This window comes from Pelophylax lessonae (assembly GCF_965119305.1).
Source record: "Pelophylax lessonae genome assembly, chromosome: 1".
Taxonomy (NCBI): domain Eukaryota; kingdom Metazoa; phylum Chordata; class Amphibia; order Anura; family Ranidae; genus Pelophylax; species Pelophylax lessonae.
Window position 1 is genome coordinate 663,321,801 of NC_138768.1, and position 24,484 is coordinate 663,346,284.

The window sequence follows — 24,484 nt, forward strand, 5'->3', positions numbered from 1 at the left end:
GAAGAAATACTCACCTTGAAAATGTATTGTCCAGCGCTGCCATCTCAGGTGTGGGCAGCTTGAAGCCAGCGCGATCCTCTTCTGTGTCCTCTTCCATCTTCTTCGGTCCCACGATGCACTGCACCGGCCCTGCCGTCACTTCCGGTGCCGCAGCGTCATCCCTGCACAGCTTCTGGGCATGCCCAGAAGCTGTTTACCAAGGTATGACGGCGGCTGCGCTGGAACTGACGTCGGGGCCGGTGCAGGCGCATTGATTCCTGGGAGCGATGACGTTCAGCTCCCAGGAATCATTGCAAAGCCAGGAAGTGACGAATTGCCGTGGCCGCCGAGGGGAGGAAGAGGAAGTAAGGTAAGTATATTTTCTTCTAAACGGGGTAAGTAAAAAAAAAAAAAATCGCGATTATCCATTTGTTTTTCAGGTGACCCGGAGCGAGAAGATGGAGGTAAGTTTAATTTTAGGGTGGAACTCCACTTTAAAGGCTAAGTTTACCTTCTAAAAAAAAAAAATTCCCGTTTTTGCATGTAAACAAATATGCATTTATGATTTTGTTTTTCTTAGAAGCCTGCAGAGCATTGCACCCACGTTCAGCAGATCTTGGTTGCAAAGTCAGGCTCCTTCATACACTAAAAAATGTGAATAAAATCAGCGCTAAACCAAAAATGACTAGTAAAGATGTGTCAAAGTACTAATGGCAGCATACATTCAGTGCTTCCACATAACAAAATATATGCTATAAATCAAAATAATGCAGCGCCAAAGGAAATTAATAATAAAGTGAAATGCCAATATATAAACAATATTATCATAAATCAGTGGTTATGCACAGTGAAACATATGGTGCAAGTGCTGCTGAACCAAAAATATGCAATAATGTGACATTAAGATATTGCTCACCAGCAAAAAGTGTCACAGTTTTTTTAAAGTGCAAGTGCTATAAGCAAAATCTAATGTGACAGTGATTCATAAAATCCAAAAATAATCAAAATGATCAAATAAATAAAGTGACAAGTCCATATAAAATAATCTTCGGTGTTGTGCACATTGCACCTTGGTCGACGTAGCGTGTACGGGGGAGGAGCCTGTTCACACATGCTGGTACATTTCCTGCCTTTCATGCCCACACTGGCTGAGGCTGAGGAAGTCGATTGGTCGACGTGACAGGTAAGGGGGAGGAGCCTGTTCACACATGTTGGTACACTTCCTGCCTGTCATGCCCACACTGGCTGATTGCCGTGAGATGTGAGTTTCTTACTATTATTGTTATTTAATAAACATTTAAAATGGAGAGCACTAGGATATTGTGTTTATTTTTATACATGGCACCACTAATCTGAGAAAGGAGAAGGAAGGAGGTGACGTTCCCACTACCCCAATTCCTATATTGAATATAGAGCGTGTCTGGCTGTCCATTTACCTATACCTGTTAGTAGGCATCCCTATACTGTGAGAGGAGAAGGAGGAGGTGATAAATCCATTATCTTGAGCACATAGGTGCAATCTGCGTGTCTGGCTCATTATAATCTGTGAGCCAGACAGGGAGGTGAGCTGCTAGTATTACCATTACCAGCACACGGAGTCACCTTTATGGTATTGGAGCATCAGCACCAGCACCTTTATTGCATTTTTGCACAACACTGAAGATTATTTTATATGTACTTGTCACTTTATTTGATCATTTTGATTATTTTTGGATTTTATGAATCACTGTCACATTAGATTTTGCTTATAGCACTTGCACTTTATAATCACTGTGACACTTTTTGCTAGTGATCAATATCTTACTGTCACATTATTGCATATTTTTGGTTCAGCAGCACTTGCGCCTTATGTTTCACTGTGCATAACCACTGATTTAGAGCCGGTTCACACTGGGGCGACTTGTCAGGCGACCTGGTCGCCTGACAAGTCGCCTGCCATAGATTAGCACAGGACCCGTTCTAATAGGAGCGACACAAGTCGCTCCGACTTAGAAAAAGGGTTCTGAGCTTCTTTGGGGCGACCTGGAGCGACCTGCATTGACTTCAATGATATGACAGGTCGCCCCGGCAAGTCGGGTCGCTGCTACGTGAACCGGCTCTTATGATATTGTTTATATATTGGCATTTCACTTTATTATTCATTTCCTTTGGCGCTGTCTTATTTTGATTTATTGATTTATTGCATTTATTCCTTCATACACTGCCTAGAGCTCTCTGATTGTACCTCTGTATGGGCAGACAGTTCCTGAGCTGTATGCAGTGTGAATGAACTATAGGTGTGCTTATCAACACACCTGCAGTTCATTCTAACTACAAATCCATCTGCCGCGGTAGTGATTGTAGCTTGTAGTTTTTTCATTCACAGATTCCTGTGAATGAATGATACATCCATGTAGGTAGAGCCCTGCACAGTGGCACCAATTTTAAAATGTGATAGCGGTGTGGGGAAAAAACCCTCCACCCACTGTCACAGTCGGGATCAGGGATACAGGTGTAACATGTAATGTGTTACTAAAGGTGAACTTATCCTTTAAATTTGGAGCTTTAGGGGAACCTGATTATCAAATTTTCCAAGATACAAACAGATAAGGTACGATACAAAGTTACTGGGCAGAACAGACAAACTCCCACACTGAAAAGTGGGGGTGTAACTTTATGCAGAGCTGAGCAGATGAAGCCAAAGATTTGTGGCCTTCAGATCTGCTGCTTGAATGGGGGATAACTGTGAATGACTACAGGGTTCACTTTAGAAGCAGAGGGAGAATGGGCTTGTTCTTGTCTACAGACCTTCTGAGCTTAAAAAGTTATTTCAGACACAACACTAATGCACCCTACACATGTGAACACACATTAGGCCCATATGAAAGACATGCCTAGTTACTTGTAGGAGGCCATCGCAGACAAAATGCAAAGCTTTAGCTCACAGCAGGGGTCCTGTGCATCCCTGTTCCCTGTTTCAGGGACAGATTAGGCCCACATTTTTTCCTGAATTCGGAGCTGAAACTGAGCCAAAGAAGCACAGGGCCCCTGTGCAATCCACTCTGCAGCTGCCATGGAGATGTGTGACTCTCCATTGAGAGTCAGGCACACTCTCCTGTCATGCAAATTAGAAGCAGAGAAAACCGCATCCAATTTGCACTAGTGTGAACCCAGCCTCAGTGCTAATTGAAAAAGAGTCCTGTCAGTTTTCTGAGCAGTGTGGTTCGTCTCAGGTGCAAATTTAGGCCCATTGACTTTTATGGGAACACTTCTGAATCGCACATGTCATTCAGTTGAGAACAGCATAAAATCCTGACCTGATCCAGATGCAATCCTGACCTGATCCTGATCAAAAACTGACCTGAAACGCTGAATAACTACTTTATTAGCTGTAAAAATGGAGCTTCAATTTGCACTGCACATGTGTGAACCCAGCCTTAGACATTTATTCCAAAAGCTCTAGGTTATGACAGTTAAACCTTTTTAGAGCATTAATCCACTCTAACATGGATGTCACACCACCAGTAATATAATCTAACATATTCTGTTGTGCTACCAATAAGGGTTAGGCAGTTTTACCAGATAACTCAAACTGACACCTTAGAACAGAATTCAAGTGAAAGTCACTGAAACCCTTAATGATAAGGACGTTATTAACCTGTTTGGTGTTATGTTGTTAGGTGGGCAAAGACCACTTGTCAACAAATATGCTTGAAAAGAAAAAAAATCTTCTACACAGTTTTTTTCAGTCCTCGTGAAGGACAGTTTCACAAGCAGAATATAATGGGAAGGGCCTAGTAGCCACAGCTCTTCGGGACCCAATGCCTGTAACAACATGTTGATGCCCCAACTAAAGGGTAGGATGCACTGCATCAATCAGAGGAGGATGAATCATTTTTTTAAAGCTTAGTTATATGGGACTTGCTGAAAAACAGGCTCCTCAGCAAAAGGTTGGGAAGGCTCTGAGTGTGAATCACAGACAGTAACAGGAACCTGTGCCGCTGCTCTGGACTTGGAGATTACCCTGCGGCTAACTAAAACAGTACACTAAGGTCTCAAAAGTACCAAAATACAGAGAGCTTAGTGCCTGAATGTCCCATTCCAGGCTAGCCCAGGTATGGACTCCAAAGCTAATGCTGAGCACAGATCAATTTGGATAGCTGCAGTAAAGAGACTAGCTCAAGCAGTGGGTATGAGGTATGGGAATGAGGTCTTGACTGTTGACTTGAAGTTACTAAAGAAAAAATATCCACGGTGTAACAAATATCTTGACTGAAGAGAAAAATTGCAGTAAAAAAATATAAGAGCTGAGGGAAAGGTGTCCAACCTCCTAGGACACCAGCAAAAGCTGAAGCATGATGGTTGGAGGTGGGGCTAAATGGGGCCTGGCTCAATTATTTTTGTTTTGAGGGTGTCCAAACATCCTGTGGGAAGCAGTATAACCCACATACAGTATCTACAGTGCTGTGTCCCTCAATGAATGACTATAAAATTCTGTTTACTCTTTAGGGATTAGCCCAGTCACTAGCAATGGGAGACTTAGTAGAAGATACATTTAGAAAAGCCTACTTAGTCTCCTTTAGAATCTGTCAAAATCCTCCATGGGCAACGACACAAACACTTTTTCCTTTGTTTATCAGGGCCATATCTCCCCTTGCAAAACATTTATTGCAGAAAAAGTATCCTGGTATAATATAAAGATGGCCCCACACAGGTTAGCCTGGGCAGCAGATCACCATTGAAAAGGAACCTGTGATGAGAGAAAAATGGAGATGCTATTGCTTACTTCAAAATCTGAAAAGATTAATTGCCTTGCTGTTGTGATGTCTCTGTTGCTTCAATACCCTGTGTCGCTGACCTAGAACATGCATATTTTCTGGATATGCAAACTTGTTCTTGGTCAGTGACGCAGGCCTCTTTCACAGCATGTTTGTGAAATTGCGCAGACTGCATCGTGAGTGACACTGGAGACACACTCCCCTTTTCCTAGCAGAAACAGAACCATCTGGCTTAGTCACTTATTCACAATGATCTTCCAACCATGCAGACAGCCCTGTGTCTCCATAGAATACCCAGCATACATTGCAAATTAAATTGCAAAGATGCCGTCTGTATTACCACAAGCTGTGGACTTTGGGAGTGCAAAACACACCCCAAAAAAACATTACTAAAGTACACAAAATGTGCTACATACATCCTACCCTTATGACCCCCTGCCACTCTGCTCCCTGCATTTTCAGGCAATTCCCAGTTGTTAAAATTATAGTATAGAGTTGATGTGTAAATGCAGCAGCTGATGTAAAAAAACAGGCCTGTGAATAAAAACTGTTTAGACACGCAATATAAAGTAACATTGTTATTTTTGCGTTTTTTAAATGTATCTGCAGATCAAGGTAAAGCTTGATTTGCATATGTCAGTTAACCACTTGCCGACTGCCGCACAACTATATACGTCGGCAGTCAGCCCCTCACAGGCAGAGTGACGTAGATCTACGTCGCTAGCCTGTGAGGGTCTAGGGAGCGAGCGTGTGTACATCGGGTCCACCGGTCACTCGGCGATCGTCGGTGGAAAGGGAGAAAGGCAGGCGGCTGATGTAAACAAGCCGCCTGTCATTCTCCCCTGTGTAGAAACAGTGATCATACTGTTCTAATATGTAGGACCGTTGATCACTGTTCCTACACCTCAAGCCACAGCCAATCACAGTTAGAATCATGCCCCTAGGGACACACACAGCCCCTCCCTCTCAAATAAAGTTAACCCCTTCACTGCCAGTGTAATTTTACAGTAACAGTGCATATGTATAGCACTGAATACTGTAGAAATGTCACTGGTAACCCCAAAAGTGTCAAAAATGTCAGTCAAGGGTCCGATCTGTCCGCCGCAATGTCGCAGTACCGCAAAAAAATATCGCAGATCGCCGCCATTACACGTTAAAAAAAAACAACAAAAATGACAAAAATCTTTCCCTTTGTTAGTAAACGCGATAACTTTTGCGCAAACCAATCAAAATACGCTTTTTGCGATTTTTTTTTACCAAACATATGTAGCATAAAACAAATTGGCTGAAAATGTTAAAAATTTAGATTTTAACATTTTTTGGGGGGGGGGGGGGGGGGGGATTTCATATAAAAAAATTTGAAAAATATTGCTATTTTTACAAAATTGACGCTCTTTTTTTGTTTATATCATGATCAAAAAATCCCACAGGTGATCAAATACCACCAAAAGAAAGCTCTGTTTGTGGGGGAAAAAAGGGCGTCAAATTTGTTTAGGTACAACGTCGCACGACCGCGCAATAGTCCGTTAAAGTCACACAGTGCCGAATCGCAAAATAGGCCCTGGTCAGGAAGGGGGTAAAATCTTCCGGGGCTTAAGTGGTTAAAGCAACTTGACAAGTAAAAAAAAAAATTAAAATAAATATATTTTAATTTACTATTTATCCAGGTATAAACCTTTACTTTACCCCAAATCAGCTCATATTCATTGCTTCTTTCCCTTCTCCACAGTTATTATTTTCCTGCTAATTTTTTTGCTTATTTCTATTTTTCCACCCATTCATATTTGAACTTTTTTGTTACTTTTTGTTTTATTTGATAATTGGTTTTATTTGTAAATAACTTTGCAATGCTTTGTACCTGATTCATAATAGTGTAAGACAAATGATAGAATACAACTTAAACTTTTTATACACAGAAACAATAATTTTTAAACACTAATCAAAGTAGAATAAAGAGCATTTTTAGCATTGGTAGGTAATTTATCTATATGTTAAATGCATAAAAAAAATCGTTATAGGAGGCCGATGCTTATAACCGTTTTAACAGAATTATGGAACAAATATAGGTTCTCCTAAAGGAAGAAATATATAGGTATTTAACCACTTGACGACCGCCCGCCGCAGATGTACTGCGACAGGCAGCCGCTCCCAGGTAAATCGCCGTACATGTATGGCGCTCGCTCTCTGGAGTCTAGGGGGTGAGCGTACACCGCTCACCCTCTAGTAACAGTGCATATTATTAGCACTGGTTACTGTAGTAATGACACTGGTACCACAAAAAGTGTCAAAAATGTCAGTTAGGGGTCCGATCTGTCCGCCACAATGTCGCAGTCCCGCTAAAAATCGTAGATTGCTGCTATTACTAGTAATAAAAAATAAATAAAAATGACATAAATCTTTCCCGTAGTTAGTAGACGTGATAACTTTTGCGCAAACCAATCAAAATACGCTTATTGCTATTTTTTTTTACCAAAAATATGTAGCAGAAAACAAATTGGGTTAAAATGTTAAAAAATGTTGATTCTTACATTTTTTTGGGGGAATGTCATATAGGAGAATGTGAAAAATATTGTTTTTTTTTTTTTCAAAATTGTTGTTTTTTTTTGTTTATAGCGCAAAAAATAAAAATTGCATGGGTGATCAAATACCACCAAAACTAAGCTTTATTTGTGGGAAAAAAATGACGTAAATTATGTTTGGGTACAGCATCGCACGTCCGCGCATTTGTCTGTTAATGTAACGCAGTGCCAAATCACAAAATAGGGCCTGGTCAGGAAGGGGGCAAATCCTTCCGGTCTTAAAGTGGTTAAAATCTGCCTCCAGATATTTGGGTAGAAAGGGGAAGGCTTAACATTTCTGTCAGGTTTTTATTCCTATCTGTGACCCCGCAAAGAATATTTTTTACTTACTTCCTGTTCAGATGACACCTATACAAGAAATGCCAGTCAAAACATTATAAATGATGAACACATTGATTGTCACTTGTGAAACAAAGTGTAGAATAGTGTTAAAAACCCTTCATAAAAGTTTTAACGCTTCCTTACTTTTGAAAATCCATAAAATTTGTTTTTGTCTGTGTTCCTGTTAGAGATATTTTCCATCACTTCCTGTCCTGACAGTAAGGAGGAGAAATATATCCAACAGGGAGACAGATTGGTATAAAAACCTGACAGAACCTTCAAATCTATCCCACAGTATCCAAAATTAAAGTAAATGAAAGGATTTGGCAAAATCTGAGCTTTGAAGTCTGCTAAACAATACTTTAGCAATATCCACCAGCGTCATTATAAATCTCTTACCTTGTTCTTCTCCCACCATGCCGAGATTTGCATGTGCTTCAGCCTCTTTTCTTCCACCATCAATGTGAATTTTTTTGGCTGTCTGAAAACAGCATTCAAAAAAGTGATTTGAAAGCCAGTGGCCATCGTTTCTGAAGTACTGGGCAAGTGAAAACTGATTTTTATATTCTTCTTCATAGTGACCTGCAAAAGCAAAAAGTGTATGCATTACATATTGCAGTGAAAAAGTAAAATATAGTATATTAAATATATAAAGAAAAAGAAAATAAAAGAATGATTTAGGCCCCTTTCACACATGCTGTCCATTTGTCCGTTTTTCATCCATCCGTTGACGGATGAAAAACGGACATCAATGTATCTCTATGTAAAAACAGATGACAATGGATGATCATCAGTTAACATCCGTTTTCATCCGCTTCCGTCAATTTCCGTTTTTTTTAACGGATGAATGCCCTATTTTTCATCCGTCAAAAAAACGGATCGGACGAAAAACGGATGACAACGGATGAAAAATGGATGACAACGGATGAAAAACAGATAACAACTGACAAAAAATGGATGAAAAAACGGATAACAACTGACGAAAAACGGATGACAACTGACGAAAAATGGATGAAAAACAGATGAAAAACGAATGAAAAATGGATGAAAAACGGATGGAAAACTGATACATTTTGACGTGACTGAACTAATGAACTGAACGGACCATATGTGTGAAAGGGGCCTTATTAATGGGGATATAGCTGAGTTTGAGAATTAAGCAATCCCATTCAAAGTCATGTTAAATAGGACTCAGCACACACCCCCCATCATTCAAAATTGCCTCTGATTAACCTCAAATAATGTTCAGCTGTTCAAGTAGGTCTTTCCTGACATTTTCTTAGTCACATCCTACAGTAAAAGCCATGGTCCGCAGAGAGCTTCCAAAGCATCAAAGGGATCTCATTGTTAAAAGGTGTAATTCAGGAAAAGGGTACAAGGCATTAGATATACTATGGAACACAGTAAAGACAGTCATCATCAAGTGAAGAAAATATGGCAAAACAGTGACATTACCAAGAACTGGAGGTCCCTCCAAAATTGATGAAAAGATGGGAAGAAAACTGGTCAGGGAGGCTACCAAGAGGCCTACAGAAACAATAAAGGAGCTTCAGGAATATCTGGCAATACTGGCTGTGTGGTACATGTGACAACAATCTCCTGTATTCTTCATATGTCTGGGCTATGGGGTAGAGTGGCAAGACGGAAGCCTTTTCTTACGAAGAAAAAGATCCAAGCCCAGCTAAATTTTGCAAAAACACATCTGAAGTATCCCAAAAGCATGTAGGAAAATGTGGTATGGTCAGATGAAACCAAGGTTGAACTTTTTTGACTTAGTCAAGGTAGAGGGAATTATGAACAGTTCCAAACACCAGTCATTATTAGCACAAAACCTTCAGGCTTTTGCTAGAAAGTTGAACATGAAGAGGAACTTCATCTTTCAGCATGACAACGACCCAAAGTATACATCCAAATCAACAAAGGAATGGCTTCACCAGAAGAAGTTTACAGTTTTGGAACTGCAGAGCCAGAGCCCAGACCTGTATCTGATTGAAAATCTGTGGGGTTATCTGAAGAGGGCTGTGCACAGCAGATGCCCTCACAATCTGACAGATTTGGAGTATTTTTGCAAAGAAGAGTGGGCAAATATTGCCAAGTCAAGATGTGCCATGCTGATAGACTCATACCCAAAAAGACTGAGTGCTGTATTAAAATCAAAAGGTGCTTTGACAAAGTATTAAATTAAGGGTGTGCACACTTATGCAACCATATTATTTTATTTTATTTTTATTTTTTTCTTCCCTCAACTTAGTTGTTCAGTTTAAAGGTCACATTAAAGGTGGAAAAAGTTCTGAAATTATTTATCTTTGTCTAATTTTTTTACATCACAGAAACCTGACATTTTAATGGGTGTGTAGGTTTTTTTATTCACTGTATACTGGAATTTAGACAACCATAGACACTATACTAACAATGGCAGTGATCAGCGACTGTAATAGTGTGGCAGAAATCCGGCACTACCTGACATTGGCTGGGAGGGACACTAACTGACTGACACTAACATTGGTAGTGACACTTATACAGTGAGAATACTGTACACTGTACTATTGACACTGATGGGTAAAAGGGGTGATCAGGAGGGTAATCAAGGGGTTAACTGTGTGCCTAACAAGTATATGTGTGCTGCTTTTACTTACAGGATCTGGCTGTCTTTTCTCCCTGAACTTAGAGTTGATTTCAGGGAGAAAAAAAAGCCAGACCGCTGTTCTGTGTTTGGTGTTCTGTTTGTTTGTAAACACAGAACTCTGTGCTGTGATTTGGTGGTATTTAGGCCCCTTTCACACTAGTGCGACTTGTCCCGCGATTTTGGACCGCAAAATCGCATGACAAGTCATTTTCCATTAATTTCAATGAGCCCATTCATATCAATGCGTTTTGAAGTCGCACCGACTTAAAAGTAGTTCCTGCACTACTATGCCATGATTTGATTGCGTTTTGAGCCATAGCCATAGCTTTCAAAATCGCGGCAAAGTCACGTCAAAATCGCGGTAAAATCGCGTGGCATAAACGTGAAAGGGGCCTAAATCACCACTGGGTTATTTTTGCTATATAAAAAAAAAAAATAAAAAACAAGTTTTTCTTTTTGTTTCTGTTATAAAATGTTACAAATAAATAATCTTTCTTCAAAAATGTGAGCCAAAATGTATTCTGCTACATTTCTTTGGTAAAAATGTATATTATTTAGTCTGTGTGTTATAGAATCTTAAACTATGATATATATATATATATATATATATATATATATATATATATTTATATATTTTTTTTGTGATTGGAATGTCTCAGTTGTTTGCTCTATCCAGCAAACATGTACCCCATATACAGCCACTGATGTGGGAATAGAAGTTTATTTTAATAAGTTAAGGAGGCTGCTGGAACAGAAGTCCAATTAGGGATGGCACGTCAGGTATTTTGACAGATACCTGAGGGAGGAAGTGAATCCCATTGGATTACGGATCCAGGTCTTCCCATCGTTCGAGGTATCTGACCCAAAGTTCCGCAAACAGTGGGAGAAGAACCTTACATCATGCTCAACAAAAATGATGGAAATGTTGAGATAAGTACATCAATGATCTTGAGGAGGTGTACAAGGAGAATAAAAACCCTCTCCCCAAAGCCCTGAATTTCTTAGAAGGGAACAGGAACTCATTCAATATCTAGAGAGATTCAATAAAGAATTAATACTTAAAAAAGACTTCACATTTCTGAAGGATAAACTAGCCTTTGCTGGCAGATACGCCTACAAGTGGCAAAGAGGTACTTGGTCTAGAAGAGGCAGACCACAGGGAAACAGAGCAACATATAATTCAGATATCACCAGGTCTGAATCGGATGTGTCGATCTCTTCCTCTGCCTCATCCCAGAAAAGTCAAAATATATTACAGAGAGATAAAATGGGGCAGTGGAGACCATCCAAACGGGGTATGGAAGGAAGAACGGACCCCCAGTATACAAGCAGACCTCAAAACGTATGGTCTCACCTCATGAGACCACCCCCAAACCAAAACATCAAAACTGCACAAAGGACAGAGTAATCTACAGGGACAAAGAGGTGAAGCTACGCAGCTTTCTATGTTTAATCCAAATGCAGGATTAACACAGCCAACATATTCTAATATGGGAGCGAAACCCAAAAAAAAAGGATCAGGTGGCCCCCATGCCCAACGATATCCCTTTAGGGCCAAGTCCAGCATCTGCTGCGCTCACAATGCAGCAGGTGCTGGGGGAGAAGAGAACAGGGACATTGGATCAATTTATGGTGAAACAGAACTAGTTCCCTCAACTCTGGATGTAATTAATCTGTCTTCACACCAACTATCTGAGGAGGAAACCAATGTCCTTAAACTAGGACTCAGGTTCTGTCCCCTAGAAAAATTTAACAAATTTGAGGTCATCAAAGACCTCCACCTTTTTGCCAGAAACCACCTTCAAATATCTGTTTGATAAAGACAAGGGTGGTGGAGCCGTGGGAAAAAAGATCCCTATAAGGGATTTAAGGCACAAGACTTTAGAACCCTGAAAATTCTCATCCAATTGTTGGATGAGAACGATCAGGTAATGGAGGACTCCGAACCCTCATCCTCTAGTGATGAGGAGACTGAGCCTGCCCCCCCAATCAACACAATTCAGAGCCAAATCCAAAAATTTCCCCAGATTACAGACATGTCTGGCGGTCTGGGCATTCCTAAAACAATCCATCAAAGATATTGACAAACTATCCCCCTCCATGCCCTTTGTCCCTAATCTCCCCGTGGCACAGAGGGCAGTTCTTGACAACTTGATCCATGATGACCACATTGTCATAAAGCCATCTGACAGGGGTGGCAATGTGGTCATCATGGATCGTTGTCAATATGAACGGATGTGTCTGACCATCCTGTCTAACCAGGAATGGTATAAACTGGTATCCTCATCCCTGATTGAGAAGAAGGTGCTTGCATTTAGGACCCCTATCTCTGATGCACTTTCCAATCATATAATTGACAAAGATCTATATGAGTATCTGAATGTTAAATGGCCTGTCACGCACACATTTTACTCGTTGCCGAAAGTGCACAAGAACCTGGACAAACCCCCGGGGCATCCAATTGTTTCCGGCATCAGATGTATCACAGAGATGGCCAGCAGGTATGTCCACAGTCAGCTTCGCCCTCATGTGACGAGGCTGCCGTCATACCCGAAGGACACTCTAGATTTATTGGAAACCTTGGAGGAACTTACAGTACCTGCAAATTCACTGTTGGTGGCTATTGATATAGAGACGCTATATTCTAGCATACCACACTCGCTGGGAGTTCAAGTTGCGTCCTTGTCCCTTCGAGAACAGGAGCGATCCAATTGTCTGGTGGCGGACTTTGTCCTTAGTCTGCTCAACCATATTCTCCAATCTAACATCTTCACCTTTAATGGCGGGGGGATGGGAGCGCTTCCTGTTCTCAGATGAAAAGGCGTCAACATTTTTTAGTCATATATTGCTGTGGCGGCGATATATAGATGATGTATTGGTGGTTTGGTCAGAGTCATCACAGGAATGATGAGCTTCATGGAATTTTTATCGATGAACAAATTCAATCTGAAGTTCACTATGCAGTTCAGTGCCACCAGCATACCCTTCCATGATCTACTTACACGAGGATGGCTCGGTCTATACCTCATTATACCGCAAGGAGACAGCGGGCAACACTATTTAGCACTATGGAAGTGGTCACCCATGGTCCCTAGTGCAAAGCATACCATATAGTCAATATTTAAGACTGCGTAGAAATTGTACCAGGGAGGAGGATTTTGAAGAAGAGGCAGGTACACTTCGGGATAGACTGCAAGCCCATGGCTACAGTAAAAATGTACCTTAAGAAGGCATACAAAAAAGCTAAGATGCAAAACAAGGAAAACTTAATCTTTGCCCCCAAAATTCAGAAACCATTGGACACCACAAAGATAATTACGAAATTCAACGCTCATCACCAGCAGTTAAGATCAATTCTTTCTAAGAATTGGCACTTTCTGGTGGACGACAATGTGATTCCCAAATACCTTCACACAAGACCAAAAATGATATTCAAGAGATCAAGGTCACTTAGGGACTCTCTAGCCCACAGCCACTATCTACCACCAGCCCCCCCCCCTTTGGGAGCTGAGGGTAGATTGGGAACCCACAGATGTGGTGCTTGTGACTAGTGCCCCTGGGTCAGGGAGGGATGCAACCTCCCTTTACCCAGAGGGGGTACCCTAAAACCAAGTTTTTCAGCTGATTGCCAAACGGAGGGTGTGGTTTATTTAGCTAACTGCCAATGCAGTGCCTTTTATATTGGCAAAACCAAAAGGAAGTTCTCAAAAAGAATACAAGATCATCTATACTACTTAGATGTCGGTCTAATATACACACCGATCTGCAAGCATGTGGGTTTAAACCACAGTTATGATCCTAATATGATTTGCTTTTATGTTTTGGAAGTTTTCCCTAAAAACCCTTGTGGTGACAAACGTATTTTGCAAAGGGAGGCTAACTGGATATATGACTTCCAGGCCACATCGTGGCCTGGATTTAATACAGCAGTGTCATTTAAACCTTTCCTTTAGCCTGATAGTGTATTTACCTTTTTTCCCATGCTTTTCCCTTCCATGGGTGTAAAAATGTTTTTTAAACATCACATTTGATACAATTATAACGTTGTGCTTCTATTGCTATGATTGAGGATTGTTTAATCACTGTGAAGGACCATATTGTAATGGTGTGTGTTTTCTGCGATCGGCCTGCTGTTTCCATCGGCGGGTTTTGGTCCTATTTTGCAGATTCGGGAGCAAAGCAGGAGGTAGGATCGCGTTCACCCGATCTATGCTTCCTTCTGGTCCTCTCGGATTGCAGATGCGTGTCGCCACCACGGTGTACTTCCTGTTTGCGGTCCACTGTGGTTGGCGCATGCGCAATGGTAAGCGCCCGCACTGGAAGTGACGCTGGACGCGGGCCTCAGTGGGTCACTTCCGGTGGGACCAGCTTTTGTAAGTGCGGTTTGGCAGGGACGCCGCAGTCGGCTCCCTGCCGCCGCGCTATGCATACCAGGACCAAGCCATCTGTCAGGTGAGATAAAATTATGCAGTGGAATCCAACCAGGAACAATATAGATATCTACATATGTATGATGGAAAATATTTGGGAGTGTTTTTGCATGCGATACTGCACAGCCAGCATGCTTTATGGACCCCCTTGTGTGTGGCCAATGCTTCCTACAGGGGATAGATGGCCCTGAAGAGACACATATACATATAGAACTTATTTCTTACTAGAATTGGGACGATGTGTGATATGTATAAGAGCAAATATACCTAGAAATCCCCCAATAATAGATTGGCAGAGTATTACTCCTGTTGGACCCCCCCCCCCCATGGTGCCTCCCAAATGGTAGTATAAACAAGGGGATGCACATGAAAATAGATATATACTAACTTGGCTTTTCGAGTGGAGCATGCACACACCAATATCACATGTTCACTTCCTAGATATGAAGTTGTCCATAACAACCACCTGGGAGGTCCGTATTTGATGGTCATGAAATATTTGGCTTGGGTTCCTGATTATTGGTCTTGATCCTGAGGAAGTCTGGTCCAGTCTGCAAATTCCATCTGGACGGGGTGGTTACACACACCTGCCCTTGGGGACATGGTTGGACCGATGTATCTGCCTGGTGGGCTGAGCGGGCTAATCGAGTAGATGCATGCCAAGATCCTTTTTTCTATGATGGTGAGCATTTATGTTATGTAAAAAGTTTTAAATCTATGACTGTTAAATTATATGGAAATTGTAGAGAATTGACAGATGCACTTATGATGCTGTCTTTTTTCTCTCTCTTTTTCTTTTTTTCAAGTTGTAAGGATGTTACATCCACTATGATGGTTCCTAATGAAGCTACCATTTATTGAATTGTGAAACGCGTTGAACCATGTGTAGGATGTCCTTACGTATGATGTTTACAGTTTGTAATATAACCTGGCAGTCAGTTTGTTGTTATTTTAATGATGTTTGAGAAATCAATAAAGTTTTGAATTTTCTCTCATGTGTGCTCATTATAGGTAACCCTATGCCCTTTAAAGTCCTACAGTATTAGGTCCACTGCAACATATGGTCCTTTATTTCCACATACGCAGTGGGGCCTTCTCTTTCTTTGTTCTATATATGATATATACTGTATTTATATATATATATATATATATATATATATATATATATTTGAAAATTGATCAGTCCTGACCTACTGACAACCTACCTACATTTCTTAAGGCCCTGAAAAGCCGGGGCAGTGCAAATACAACCCCCCACAAAATGAGCCCACAAAATGACTCCAATTTGAAAAGCAAATACTTCAAAGTATTTTCTAAGAGGCATAACAAGTCTTTAAAAAATGTGATTTTTTTTTCTACAAGTTTTTGGTAAATAAACTTTTTGTTTTACACAAAGTTGTCGATTATTAGATAGTTCTAACACACATCATAGGCATTCTTAGAATTGCATCCTCAACCCGGAAATCCAGCACGGACGCCGTACCAGCACAGCTTGCCGCATAGAACTATACTTGTGAGTGGATATTTATTTATTTAAGAAAACAGTGTATACAGTATTACGCTATGGAATGTCTACTTTCTTCATATGGGGTAACATTTGATTTAAGCCCACGGGACCCAAGCAGCCAGACTCCGTGTGTTGGACACACACATCCACAAGGGACCAGGAGGGGTAGACCATCTACTAAAGCCCAGAGGGAAACGTAGGACCATCCAGACACTTACTTGCTGTGCAAGTCTCATTACCCCTTTACGGGGAAAGAATTGCGGTGAGTGCAATTACATATGGGGAAGAGAGCACCACCCTGAGCATAGCAAGAACCCAGATCAGCACCAGCACCTTAAAATAATTCTTATCTGGCACAAGCAGAAAGCACAGTCCTTCACCAAACAACTTATTGGACTTTCATTTTGGGAAATTTTCCCTTGCACGCAGCACTTTGGTTACAATATATCACATTGGTATTGACAGTCAATTGCATCATACTATTTATTGGACTTTATTTATTATTTATTTATAGGGAATTTTTTTCCTTGCACGCAGCACTTTGGTTCACTCATTTGTGATATACAGCACCTTTTAGGGTTATTATATTGTTATTTTGGAAAGTTTCTTCACCGGTGGGATATATATTGTTTGCTAATTCACCATAGGCACTGAGACACCTTATCAGTGGACTTAGATATTGATCCACCCTCCCGTTAATTATTACTCAGCACTGGATATCATCCATCTATTTATTGTATTTATTTATTGTGGCTATTGATCCACCCACTTATTAATTTTGCACCCAGCACTGGATATTATTTGTTTATTTTATTTTATTGTATTGTATTTATTATACTGGGTTATTTGGTACCAACTGTATTATTTGAAGGTATACACCACATTATCTTTCTACATATACCAGGATTTTGGGTTTAATAGTTTCCACCTACCTACATCCATAGTAGTGCCATACCTCATTCTCAGAATTACACCCCAAAACACATTCTGCTGACCCCCTTGAGTATAGGGATACCACATGAGTGAAACTTTTTCCTAACCTAGCCACACAGAGGGACCCAAAATCCAAGGAGCATCTTTAGACTTTCTAAGGGCCTTAATTTATGCATCTAAGTTCCTGACTACCTATAAAATTTTTGGAGGTCCTGGCGCACCAGGAAAGTGGAAACCCCATACATTGATGATATTTTGGAAAACAAACACCCAAAGGTATTTTCTAAGAGACATAACAAGTTTTTTGAAAATTTAATTTTTTTGCCACGTTTTCGAAAAATGCAGAATGAAAATGAATTGTAGTTTTCGTTTTACAAAAAGTTGGCAATTTAAGAATATATTTCTCACATAAAGCAGGGGCATATTTAGAATTACACCCCAAAGCAGATTCTTCTATTCCTTCTGAGTATGGCAATATGATATGTGTGAGACTTTTTCACTATCTGGACTAATTATGCACTGGACATTGTATCTTGTGTATCCCACAAATTAGTGTAACGACACCTATAGCTGTCCCAGTTCCTATAATCCAAGCAAGCCTAGTCTACTGGTACATGGCTGCCCCCAGGAGTGCAATGTTCACTGGTCACAAGTAAAGAAGGCTAAGGAGTTACTTTGGTTCCAGTAGTACAGTTGTCCACAGGGGATAGCTGGAACTGGTGTTGCACAGGAACATAGAAATGCAGATGGGTCAATAAACAGGGAAATCAGGAACACTTATTCTAGATAAACTGGTGTGGTGACACTGTAGCTGGTGTGATGGTGATCAGGGAACTGTGATTGGCTGCACTTTTAGGGGGTCATTCACACGTGAGGTTGGGTATGGTACAACCTCATAGTTGAGCGGTGGTTTTACCACCGCTCAACTGCTACCCCATTTAGCTGTAGAGGCAGTGGCTGGGAGTGCACACCTGGCATTGCTGAGATGCTTAGCTTTGCAGTTATAGCGTAAACTATACCCCCAGTATGCCAGACGATTGTAATCCATTCACGTGAATAGGGTTGCTTGTGCAGGGTGCAAGGGGTTAAAGAAAGTGGTGGGGAAGAGATACAATGTGTCCTCATTGCCTATCAAATGTTCTCTGAAGAGTGATTCGAACAAGGATGGCTCTTCAGAGAGCATCGCACATGTGAACAAGTCTTTATGGTGACACAACTGCTGTGGCGGTGTTTAAGGACACTGTAACTGGGGTGCAGGTAATCAGGGACACTGTAACTGGTGTGGCAGTGATCAGGGACACTTTTCCTGGGGTGGCTGAGATTAGTTACAATCTGACTGGTGTGAAGGAGATCAGAGAGACTGTAACTGTTGTGGAGGTGATCAGGGACACTGTAACTGCTGTGGCAGTGATCAGGGACACTTTTCCTGGGGTGGCTGAGATTAGTTACAATCTGACTGGTGTGAAGGAGATCAGAGAGACTGTAACTGTTGTGGAGGTGATCAGGGACACTGTAACTGCTGTGGCAGTGATCAGGGATACTGTAACTGGTGTGGCAGTGATAAGGGATAGTGTAACTGGTGTGGCAGTGATTGGGGACACTGTAACTGCTGTGGCGGTGATCGGGGATTATGTGATTGGTGTGGCAAAGATTAAGAATACCGTAACTGGTGTGGCGGTGATTAGGGACACTGCGACTGGTGCAGCGGTGATTAGGAACACTGCTGCTGATATTAATTTGAAGAAAATTTGGTGTAACCCAAACAAAGAAGCTGCGCAAACAGTGATATCTGACAATAAATGACAATCAACAAAATATGTGCATAGAAAATAAGTGTAAACAGTTTTTTGGGGATTGCTTCCACAGTGCAAGCTGCAATATGAACGTAAAAACGCATAAATATGAAACGGAAAAAATACTGCGCTCAACACTCAGAGACACAAGGAAGTGCTTGTTTGCATAAAACTAATAATCCAAATAAGTGATAAATAAATGTCCTTTAAATAGGTGAATATATGTGTTAGTCCTTAAAGTGCTCAGTGCAAAAGGATCTCTCAGCAGAACCGAATGTACTTCAACTTCATGTGAGGGACCTCCACCAATAAATCCACCCAGTGCTCAGATTAGGTACTCCTTACCAGAGCTGGTTGACCCCTTAATTATAGGGGGTCTCATACAGCATTGATCTCCACATAGATCTCCAGGCTATCCTTGCGATATCCTCATTATTGATCAACCTGCGCTAGCATAAGAGACTCCGGGATGACTGACAAATTCTTGGAAACGCCTGACAAACCGGAACTATTTATCGAATATACCAGCGGTCTGCTTGAGTCAGCTGATCGGTGAGGGTGGTAAACAGTAGCCTGCTGTATTCAAGGGACCTATGCTGGTGGAGGAGACAACACAGAGAGGAGCAGTGCGGACAGGTTACACTATATATTCGATAAATAGTTCCGGTTTGTCAGGCGTTTCCAAGAATTTGTCAGGATGCTCCTAATGCTAGGGGGTGGAGTTGAGAGGAGACCTAGCTGTGTGCTGCACGTGTGCTGAAAACTGACAAACATCTGAAGCTAGACCCTGCTAACCCTGGGGTAAAGCCCTTATATGAACATTAAATGTCTGATATTTTGGTTTGTGCTGAAGATAAGTGGATTTTTGCGTTGTGTTTTCTGAAGTTTTGTTTTGCTGCCGAAAGCTTTATTCTGTTTGCTTAAAATAAAAATAAAGACTTTTACATTTAAAATAACTGGCTGTTGCACATGATCCTGAGGTACTATACCCCTTAAAATGATCGATCACAGAGATCACAATAGTAAGCAAGCTGTCATGAATAAAAGCCATTCACAACAGTTGTGTTTACATGTTATCATGTGATTGCTATGATTGGTAACAGCAATCACATGATACCTGGGCTGATCACAGCGGCCAGGTACCAAGGAGTGTGATCTGCTGTGTCCATCGGATATACAGCGGTCACAGGGACATCCTTTTGGAAATGGAAAGCACCTGCCCTGCCATAATATTTTAATACATACCCCATTGGTAAAATCAACAGCTAAATACACATATGAAATATATAAATAAGGGAGCTCTTTTACCTGTCAAAGAATTTGTTTTTCAGTCCTTTAAGTTCTGAAGTTTACAGTGCACCATTATACAGCACAGCCTTATAGAGGAGACCTGATTTTTCCTCTGTTGCAGTTTAGTAACACTTACAGATTTCCTCCCTACCCCCAGCCTGTGAACGGATTGTGAAAGGAGAAGCAGTAGACTCTGTCATCTCTCGGTTACTCTATTGTCTCTGCCTTTCAGTATTTTCCTTGCACTACAGCACAACTGATTGGCTCCTTATGCTATTTTTCCCATCCTTAGTTAGAGCTCTTTTGCACAGGGATTGCAAGCGGCCGAGTCAAATGCAGGTGCATATGCTTAAAAATACACATTTATTGATGCATTAATGATCACAGTGCTGCATTAAAGTGTATCTAAACCTAATACCCCAAAATATAATATATTGCAGCTTACTAGTCCTTGGTGCGGTGGCTAAATTTTTTCAAGTTTCTTTTACTTCATATTAACCAGGTACGGTAATTCTGAAAATAACACATCTCCTGTCACTTGGTGGCTACGTCACTCCTCCACTGTGTCTGTGGAGTGAGCCATGGTTGTCAGCCTAGGCTGCTCCCCTGATATGGACTCCAAACATGTCTGTATTTGTTCATCATCTTTTTTGTGCTGGAATCAGGGTAATTGATAGTTTACAGAATATAGCTAGTATGGAAGATATTCTTCAATGCAAGCAGGAAGAGACAAGAACATCGTACTTCTGGCAAGATCAACAGACATTCTCTGCATTTGCTGGCAATGTTTTTAGCTTTAAAAAAAGAAAGAAACCCATCAGATTTAAGGACTGTAAGCTGCAATATATTACCTTTTAGTATTTTGGTTTAGTTATCCTTTATTTAGTGTCTTTGCGTCTGACTCATACAGTATATGCTATACTTCTGAATTGCATATACAATACCATATAGTATAAACTTGCCACTGTCTGCTGTCCCTTTCAGACTCATCAAACAGCAGTCTACATTCACTGTCATGAACCCTTCTGTGCCCAGATGGGCACACTTTCACTTTCATATAGCAAAGAAAATAAGGCAATGCGGAACATAACACCAGACCAGTATCCAAAATGTCATGCTGCTGTGCCCATGCATCATATTTAAGATCTGACAATGAGGCTTCAGAGCTTTAGGTCTAAGGAATGGGAAGAGTGACTCAAATCTGCAGCTGTGAGTAAGAAAAAGACCCAAATATATCCTATTGGGTAAAATCCTGATCTCAAAGCACTCATGGCGGCTTTTAAGAAAACATGAAAGTCATGAGGCATCTGCAGGGAGAGCAACAGGACTCCAATTTGTCCATTAAATAAAGCTGTAAACATTGATTGTTTGCTCTAGATTCTTGGCACAGTGAATCAGGCCAGATGTTAGGTCACTAAATGCTATCATCTCTAACTTCATTACACTATTCATTTAAAGCTGACCACAGAAGCACGCAGTGGATAGAGATAGCATTCTATGAAACTATGTCCAAGATATCTGCTTTTTTATCTTTCTGCTTCTTTCTATGCTGCGTTTAAGGTGTTTTTTTTTTTTTTTTTAATCTTTCTGCTTCTTTGTATGCTGCATTTAGGGTGCAGGGAATTAAACACGTTTCATTGATAATAAAACTATCCGTTTCAGCAGCACCAAATTTTTAGTTTTCAATTGCAAACATATTAGCCTAAGCAAAAGTGGTGGTCCTGGAGGTAAATGGAAAAAATATATATATATATATATATATATATATATATATATATATATATATATATATTAGGGGCTATTCTAAACAGGACAGATGCAGGGGTTTCATATGCACCTCCCAACTTATTAAATAGCTCTTAGCCCGAAGTGGAAGACATGTAATTACCTAAGGCGCTCTGTAACATAAACACTTACTATGGGTTTTTTTGCCCATTTTTTTATCTCTGGTCTGGATGAGCTCCGGATAGTGGCAACGGTACATGCCAGCACAATACGTGTTGCCACAGCTGCTTCCCAACAAGGTGACAACATAGGAGTACAACTAGGAGACAGTTGTCACCCCCAAAACAGGACACGTCTGAACAAGGATACGATCCCAGAGTGTGCCTTAGGGATAGCTGCATATTTACAAAGAATAAATAAAGACTTTTGAAATTATGTTAACGTTTTGAAATTATGTTAAAGTTTATACAAGATATTAGTAATTGGGTTCAGCTCTACTTCAAGTTTCTGCTTATTAGTTGGAAAAAGAAAAATAGCTGTCATGAATGATTTTAATTGTGGAAAACCTGTGGTGGTGGGGGAGGAAGGAGAATAAAATAAGCAGCATGATTGGTGAGATGACAGCATTTGATATTATTTGCTATTATATATTTATGTATAGAGACACTTTCTTGTTAGCTGAGCACCATCAATGGGCTTGAGGCAAGGCCTGTGAAAGCTGGGGGCTGTGATGGGGTCTCCAATACAATAACAGCGGTGGCCATTTGTTTACATGACAGCTTCAGCTCTAAGCAGCATGGATGGCCTAACATGGTGCTGGGAGCACAATCAATATCCAGCACCTGAGGGAAAAGGGAGGCTGAGGTGAGGCCCCCATAGGTGGAGAGTGAATGAGAGTGAATGAGAGTGAATGGGGGTGTTGATAGGAAGCTTTCCTACTCACTAACCCTAATATTTGTCTATTTTGTTGCAGGTTGGTTTCATAGTGATGTAGAAACCTGTTGGACAGAGCAAAGCACTTCTCAAGGTCAATTCAGTACCCTCCTATTGCCACAAGTGGGAACAAGCTTTGGCTGTGCAATTAAAGGGGAGGCTCCCTATGGCCAGATTAGGGGCCAAGAAGGGCAGAAATATGTTTTATAGACTGTGCAGCTGAGTGCACACAGGTCTCGGCAGAGTCTAAGAGGAATTAATTGAAAATGGCCTCAGTTATATTTGGGCAATGGGTGAAGTTTCTGTAGTAGAGCCCTGCAGTGTTCTTAAAAATGACATTATTTATTAAATGTGGGTTTCCTCAAATTTATGCAAAAAAGAGGGGAGTTTTGGGACTTTAAATGAGGCACATGTGAAACATACATCTCCATCCCTGACTCTGTTGCAAAAGAAGGGGAATTTATTTTTGGGACTTTAAATGAGGCATGTGAGGCATAGAAAAAATCGTCAATGAAAAGGGGATGAGTGGGTCATACAGGCCTTATGATGGTCACTGTTTTCATAAACAAAGCCATGCCCCCTTCCTCCCTAGTAATTTTCTATTCCCGGGACCTGCTAAAAAGTTGCTCAGACAACTGTTACTACTACTACTACTATGTCCACCGGGCACTCGCGATTGTCCGTTAGAGCGGGAGAAAGGCAGGTGGCTAGTGTAAACAAAGCCGCCTGTCATTCTCCCCTGTGTAAGAATGGAGATCATACGGTTCTGCTATGTAGGACCATTGATCTCTGTTCTTACACGTCAAGCCACATCCAATCACAGTTAGAAGCATGCCCCTAGGGACACACTTAACCCCTCCCTCTCCAAAAAAGTTAACCCCTTCACTGCCAGTGTCATATTTACAGTTACAGTGCATATGTATAGCACTGATTACTGTAGTAATGTCACTGGTAACCCCAAAAGTTTCAAAAATGTCAGTCAAGGGTCCGATCTGTCCGCCGCAATGTCGCAGTCCCGCAAAAAAAATCGCAGATCGCCGCCATTACTTGTTAAAAAAAAACAACAAAAATGACAAAAATCTTTCCCTTGGTTAGTAAGAGCAATAACTTTTGCGCAAACCAATCAAAATACGCTTTTTGCGATTTTTTTTACCAAACATATGTAGCATAAAACAAATTGGCCTAAAATGTTAAAAAAGTTTGATTTTTACATTTTTTTGGGGGAATTTCATATAAATTGAAAATATTGTTATTTTTGCAAAATTGACGCTCTTTTTTTGTTTATAGCGCATGATCAAAAAATCGCACAGGTGATCAAATACCACCAAAAGAAAGCTCTGTTTCGGGGAAAAAAAAGAACGTCAAATTCATTTAGGTCAAGCGTCGCACGACCGCACAATTGTCCGTTAAATTCACGCAGTGCCGAATCGCAAAATAGGCCCTGGTCAGGAAGGGGGTAAAATCTTCCGGGGCTTAAGTGGTTAAAGCCTTACCTATAGTTAAATGTCATACAAGTGGGTTTACAACCACTTTAAGTGCACAAAATACATGTCAATTGTGCCAGAACTCCTTTGAGCTGTTAACTTCCTAGTTATGGAGTTATGGAGATGA

General features: G+C 40.9%; 1 protein-coding gene across 2 annotated transcripts in view; it reads right to left on the reverse strand.

The window, feature by feature from the left end:
* The window catches only part of TTC29 (tetratricopeptide repeat domain 29), a 421,410-nt gene that overhangs the window by 278,758 nt on the left and 118,168 nt on the right, over positions 1–24,484 (reverse strand). For both annotated transcript variants that reach the window (XM_082264156.1, XM_082264157.1), the window contains one exon: positions 8,036–8,218. In XM_082264156.1, coding sequence (XP_082120282.1) covers positions 8,036–8,218 — 183 coding nt within the window. The remainder of the gene's footprint in view (positions 1–8,035; positions 8,219–24,484) is intronic.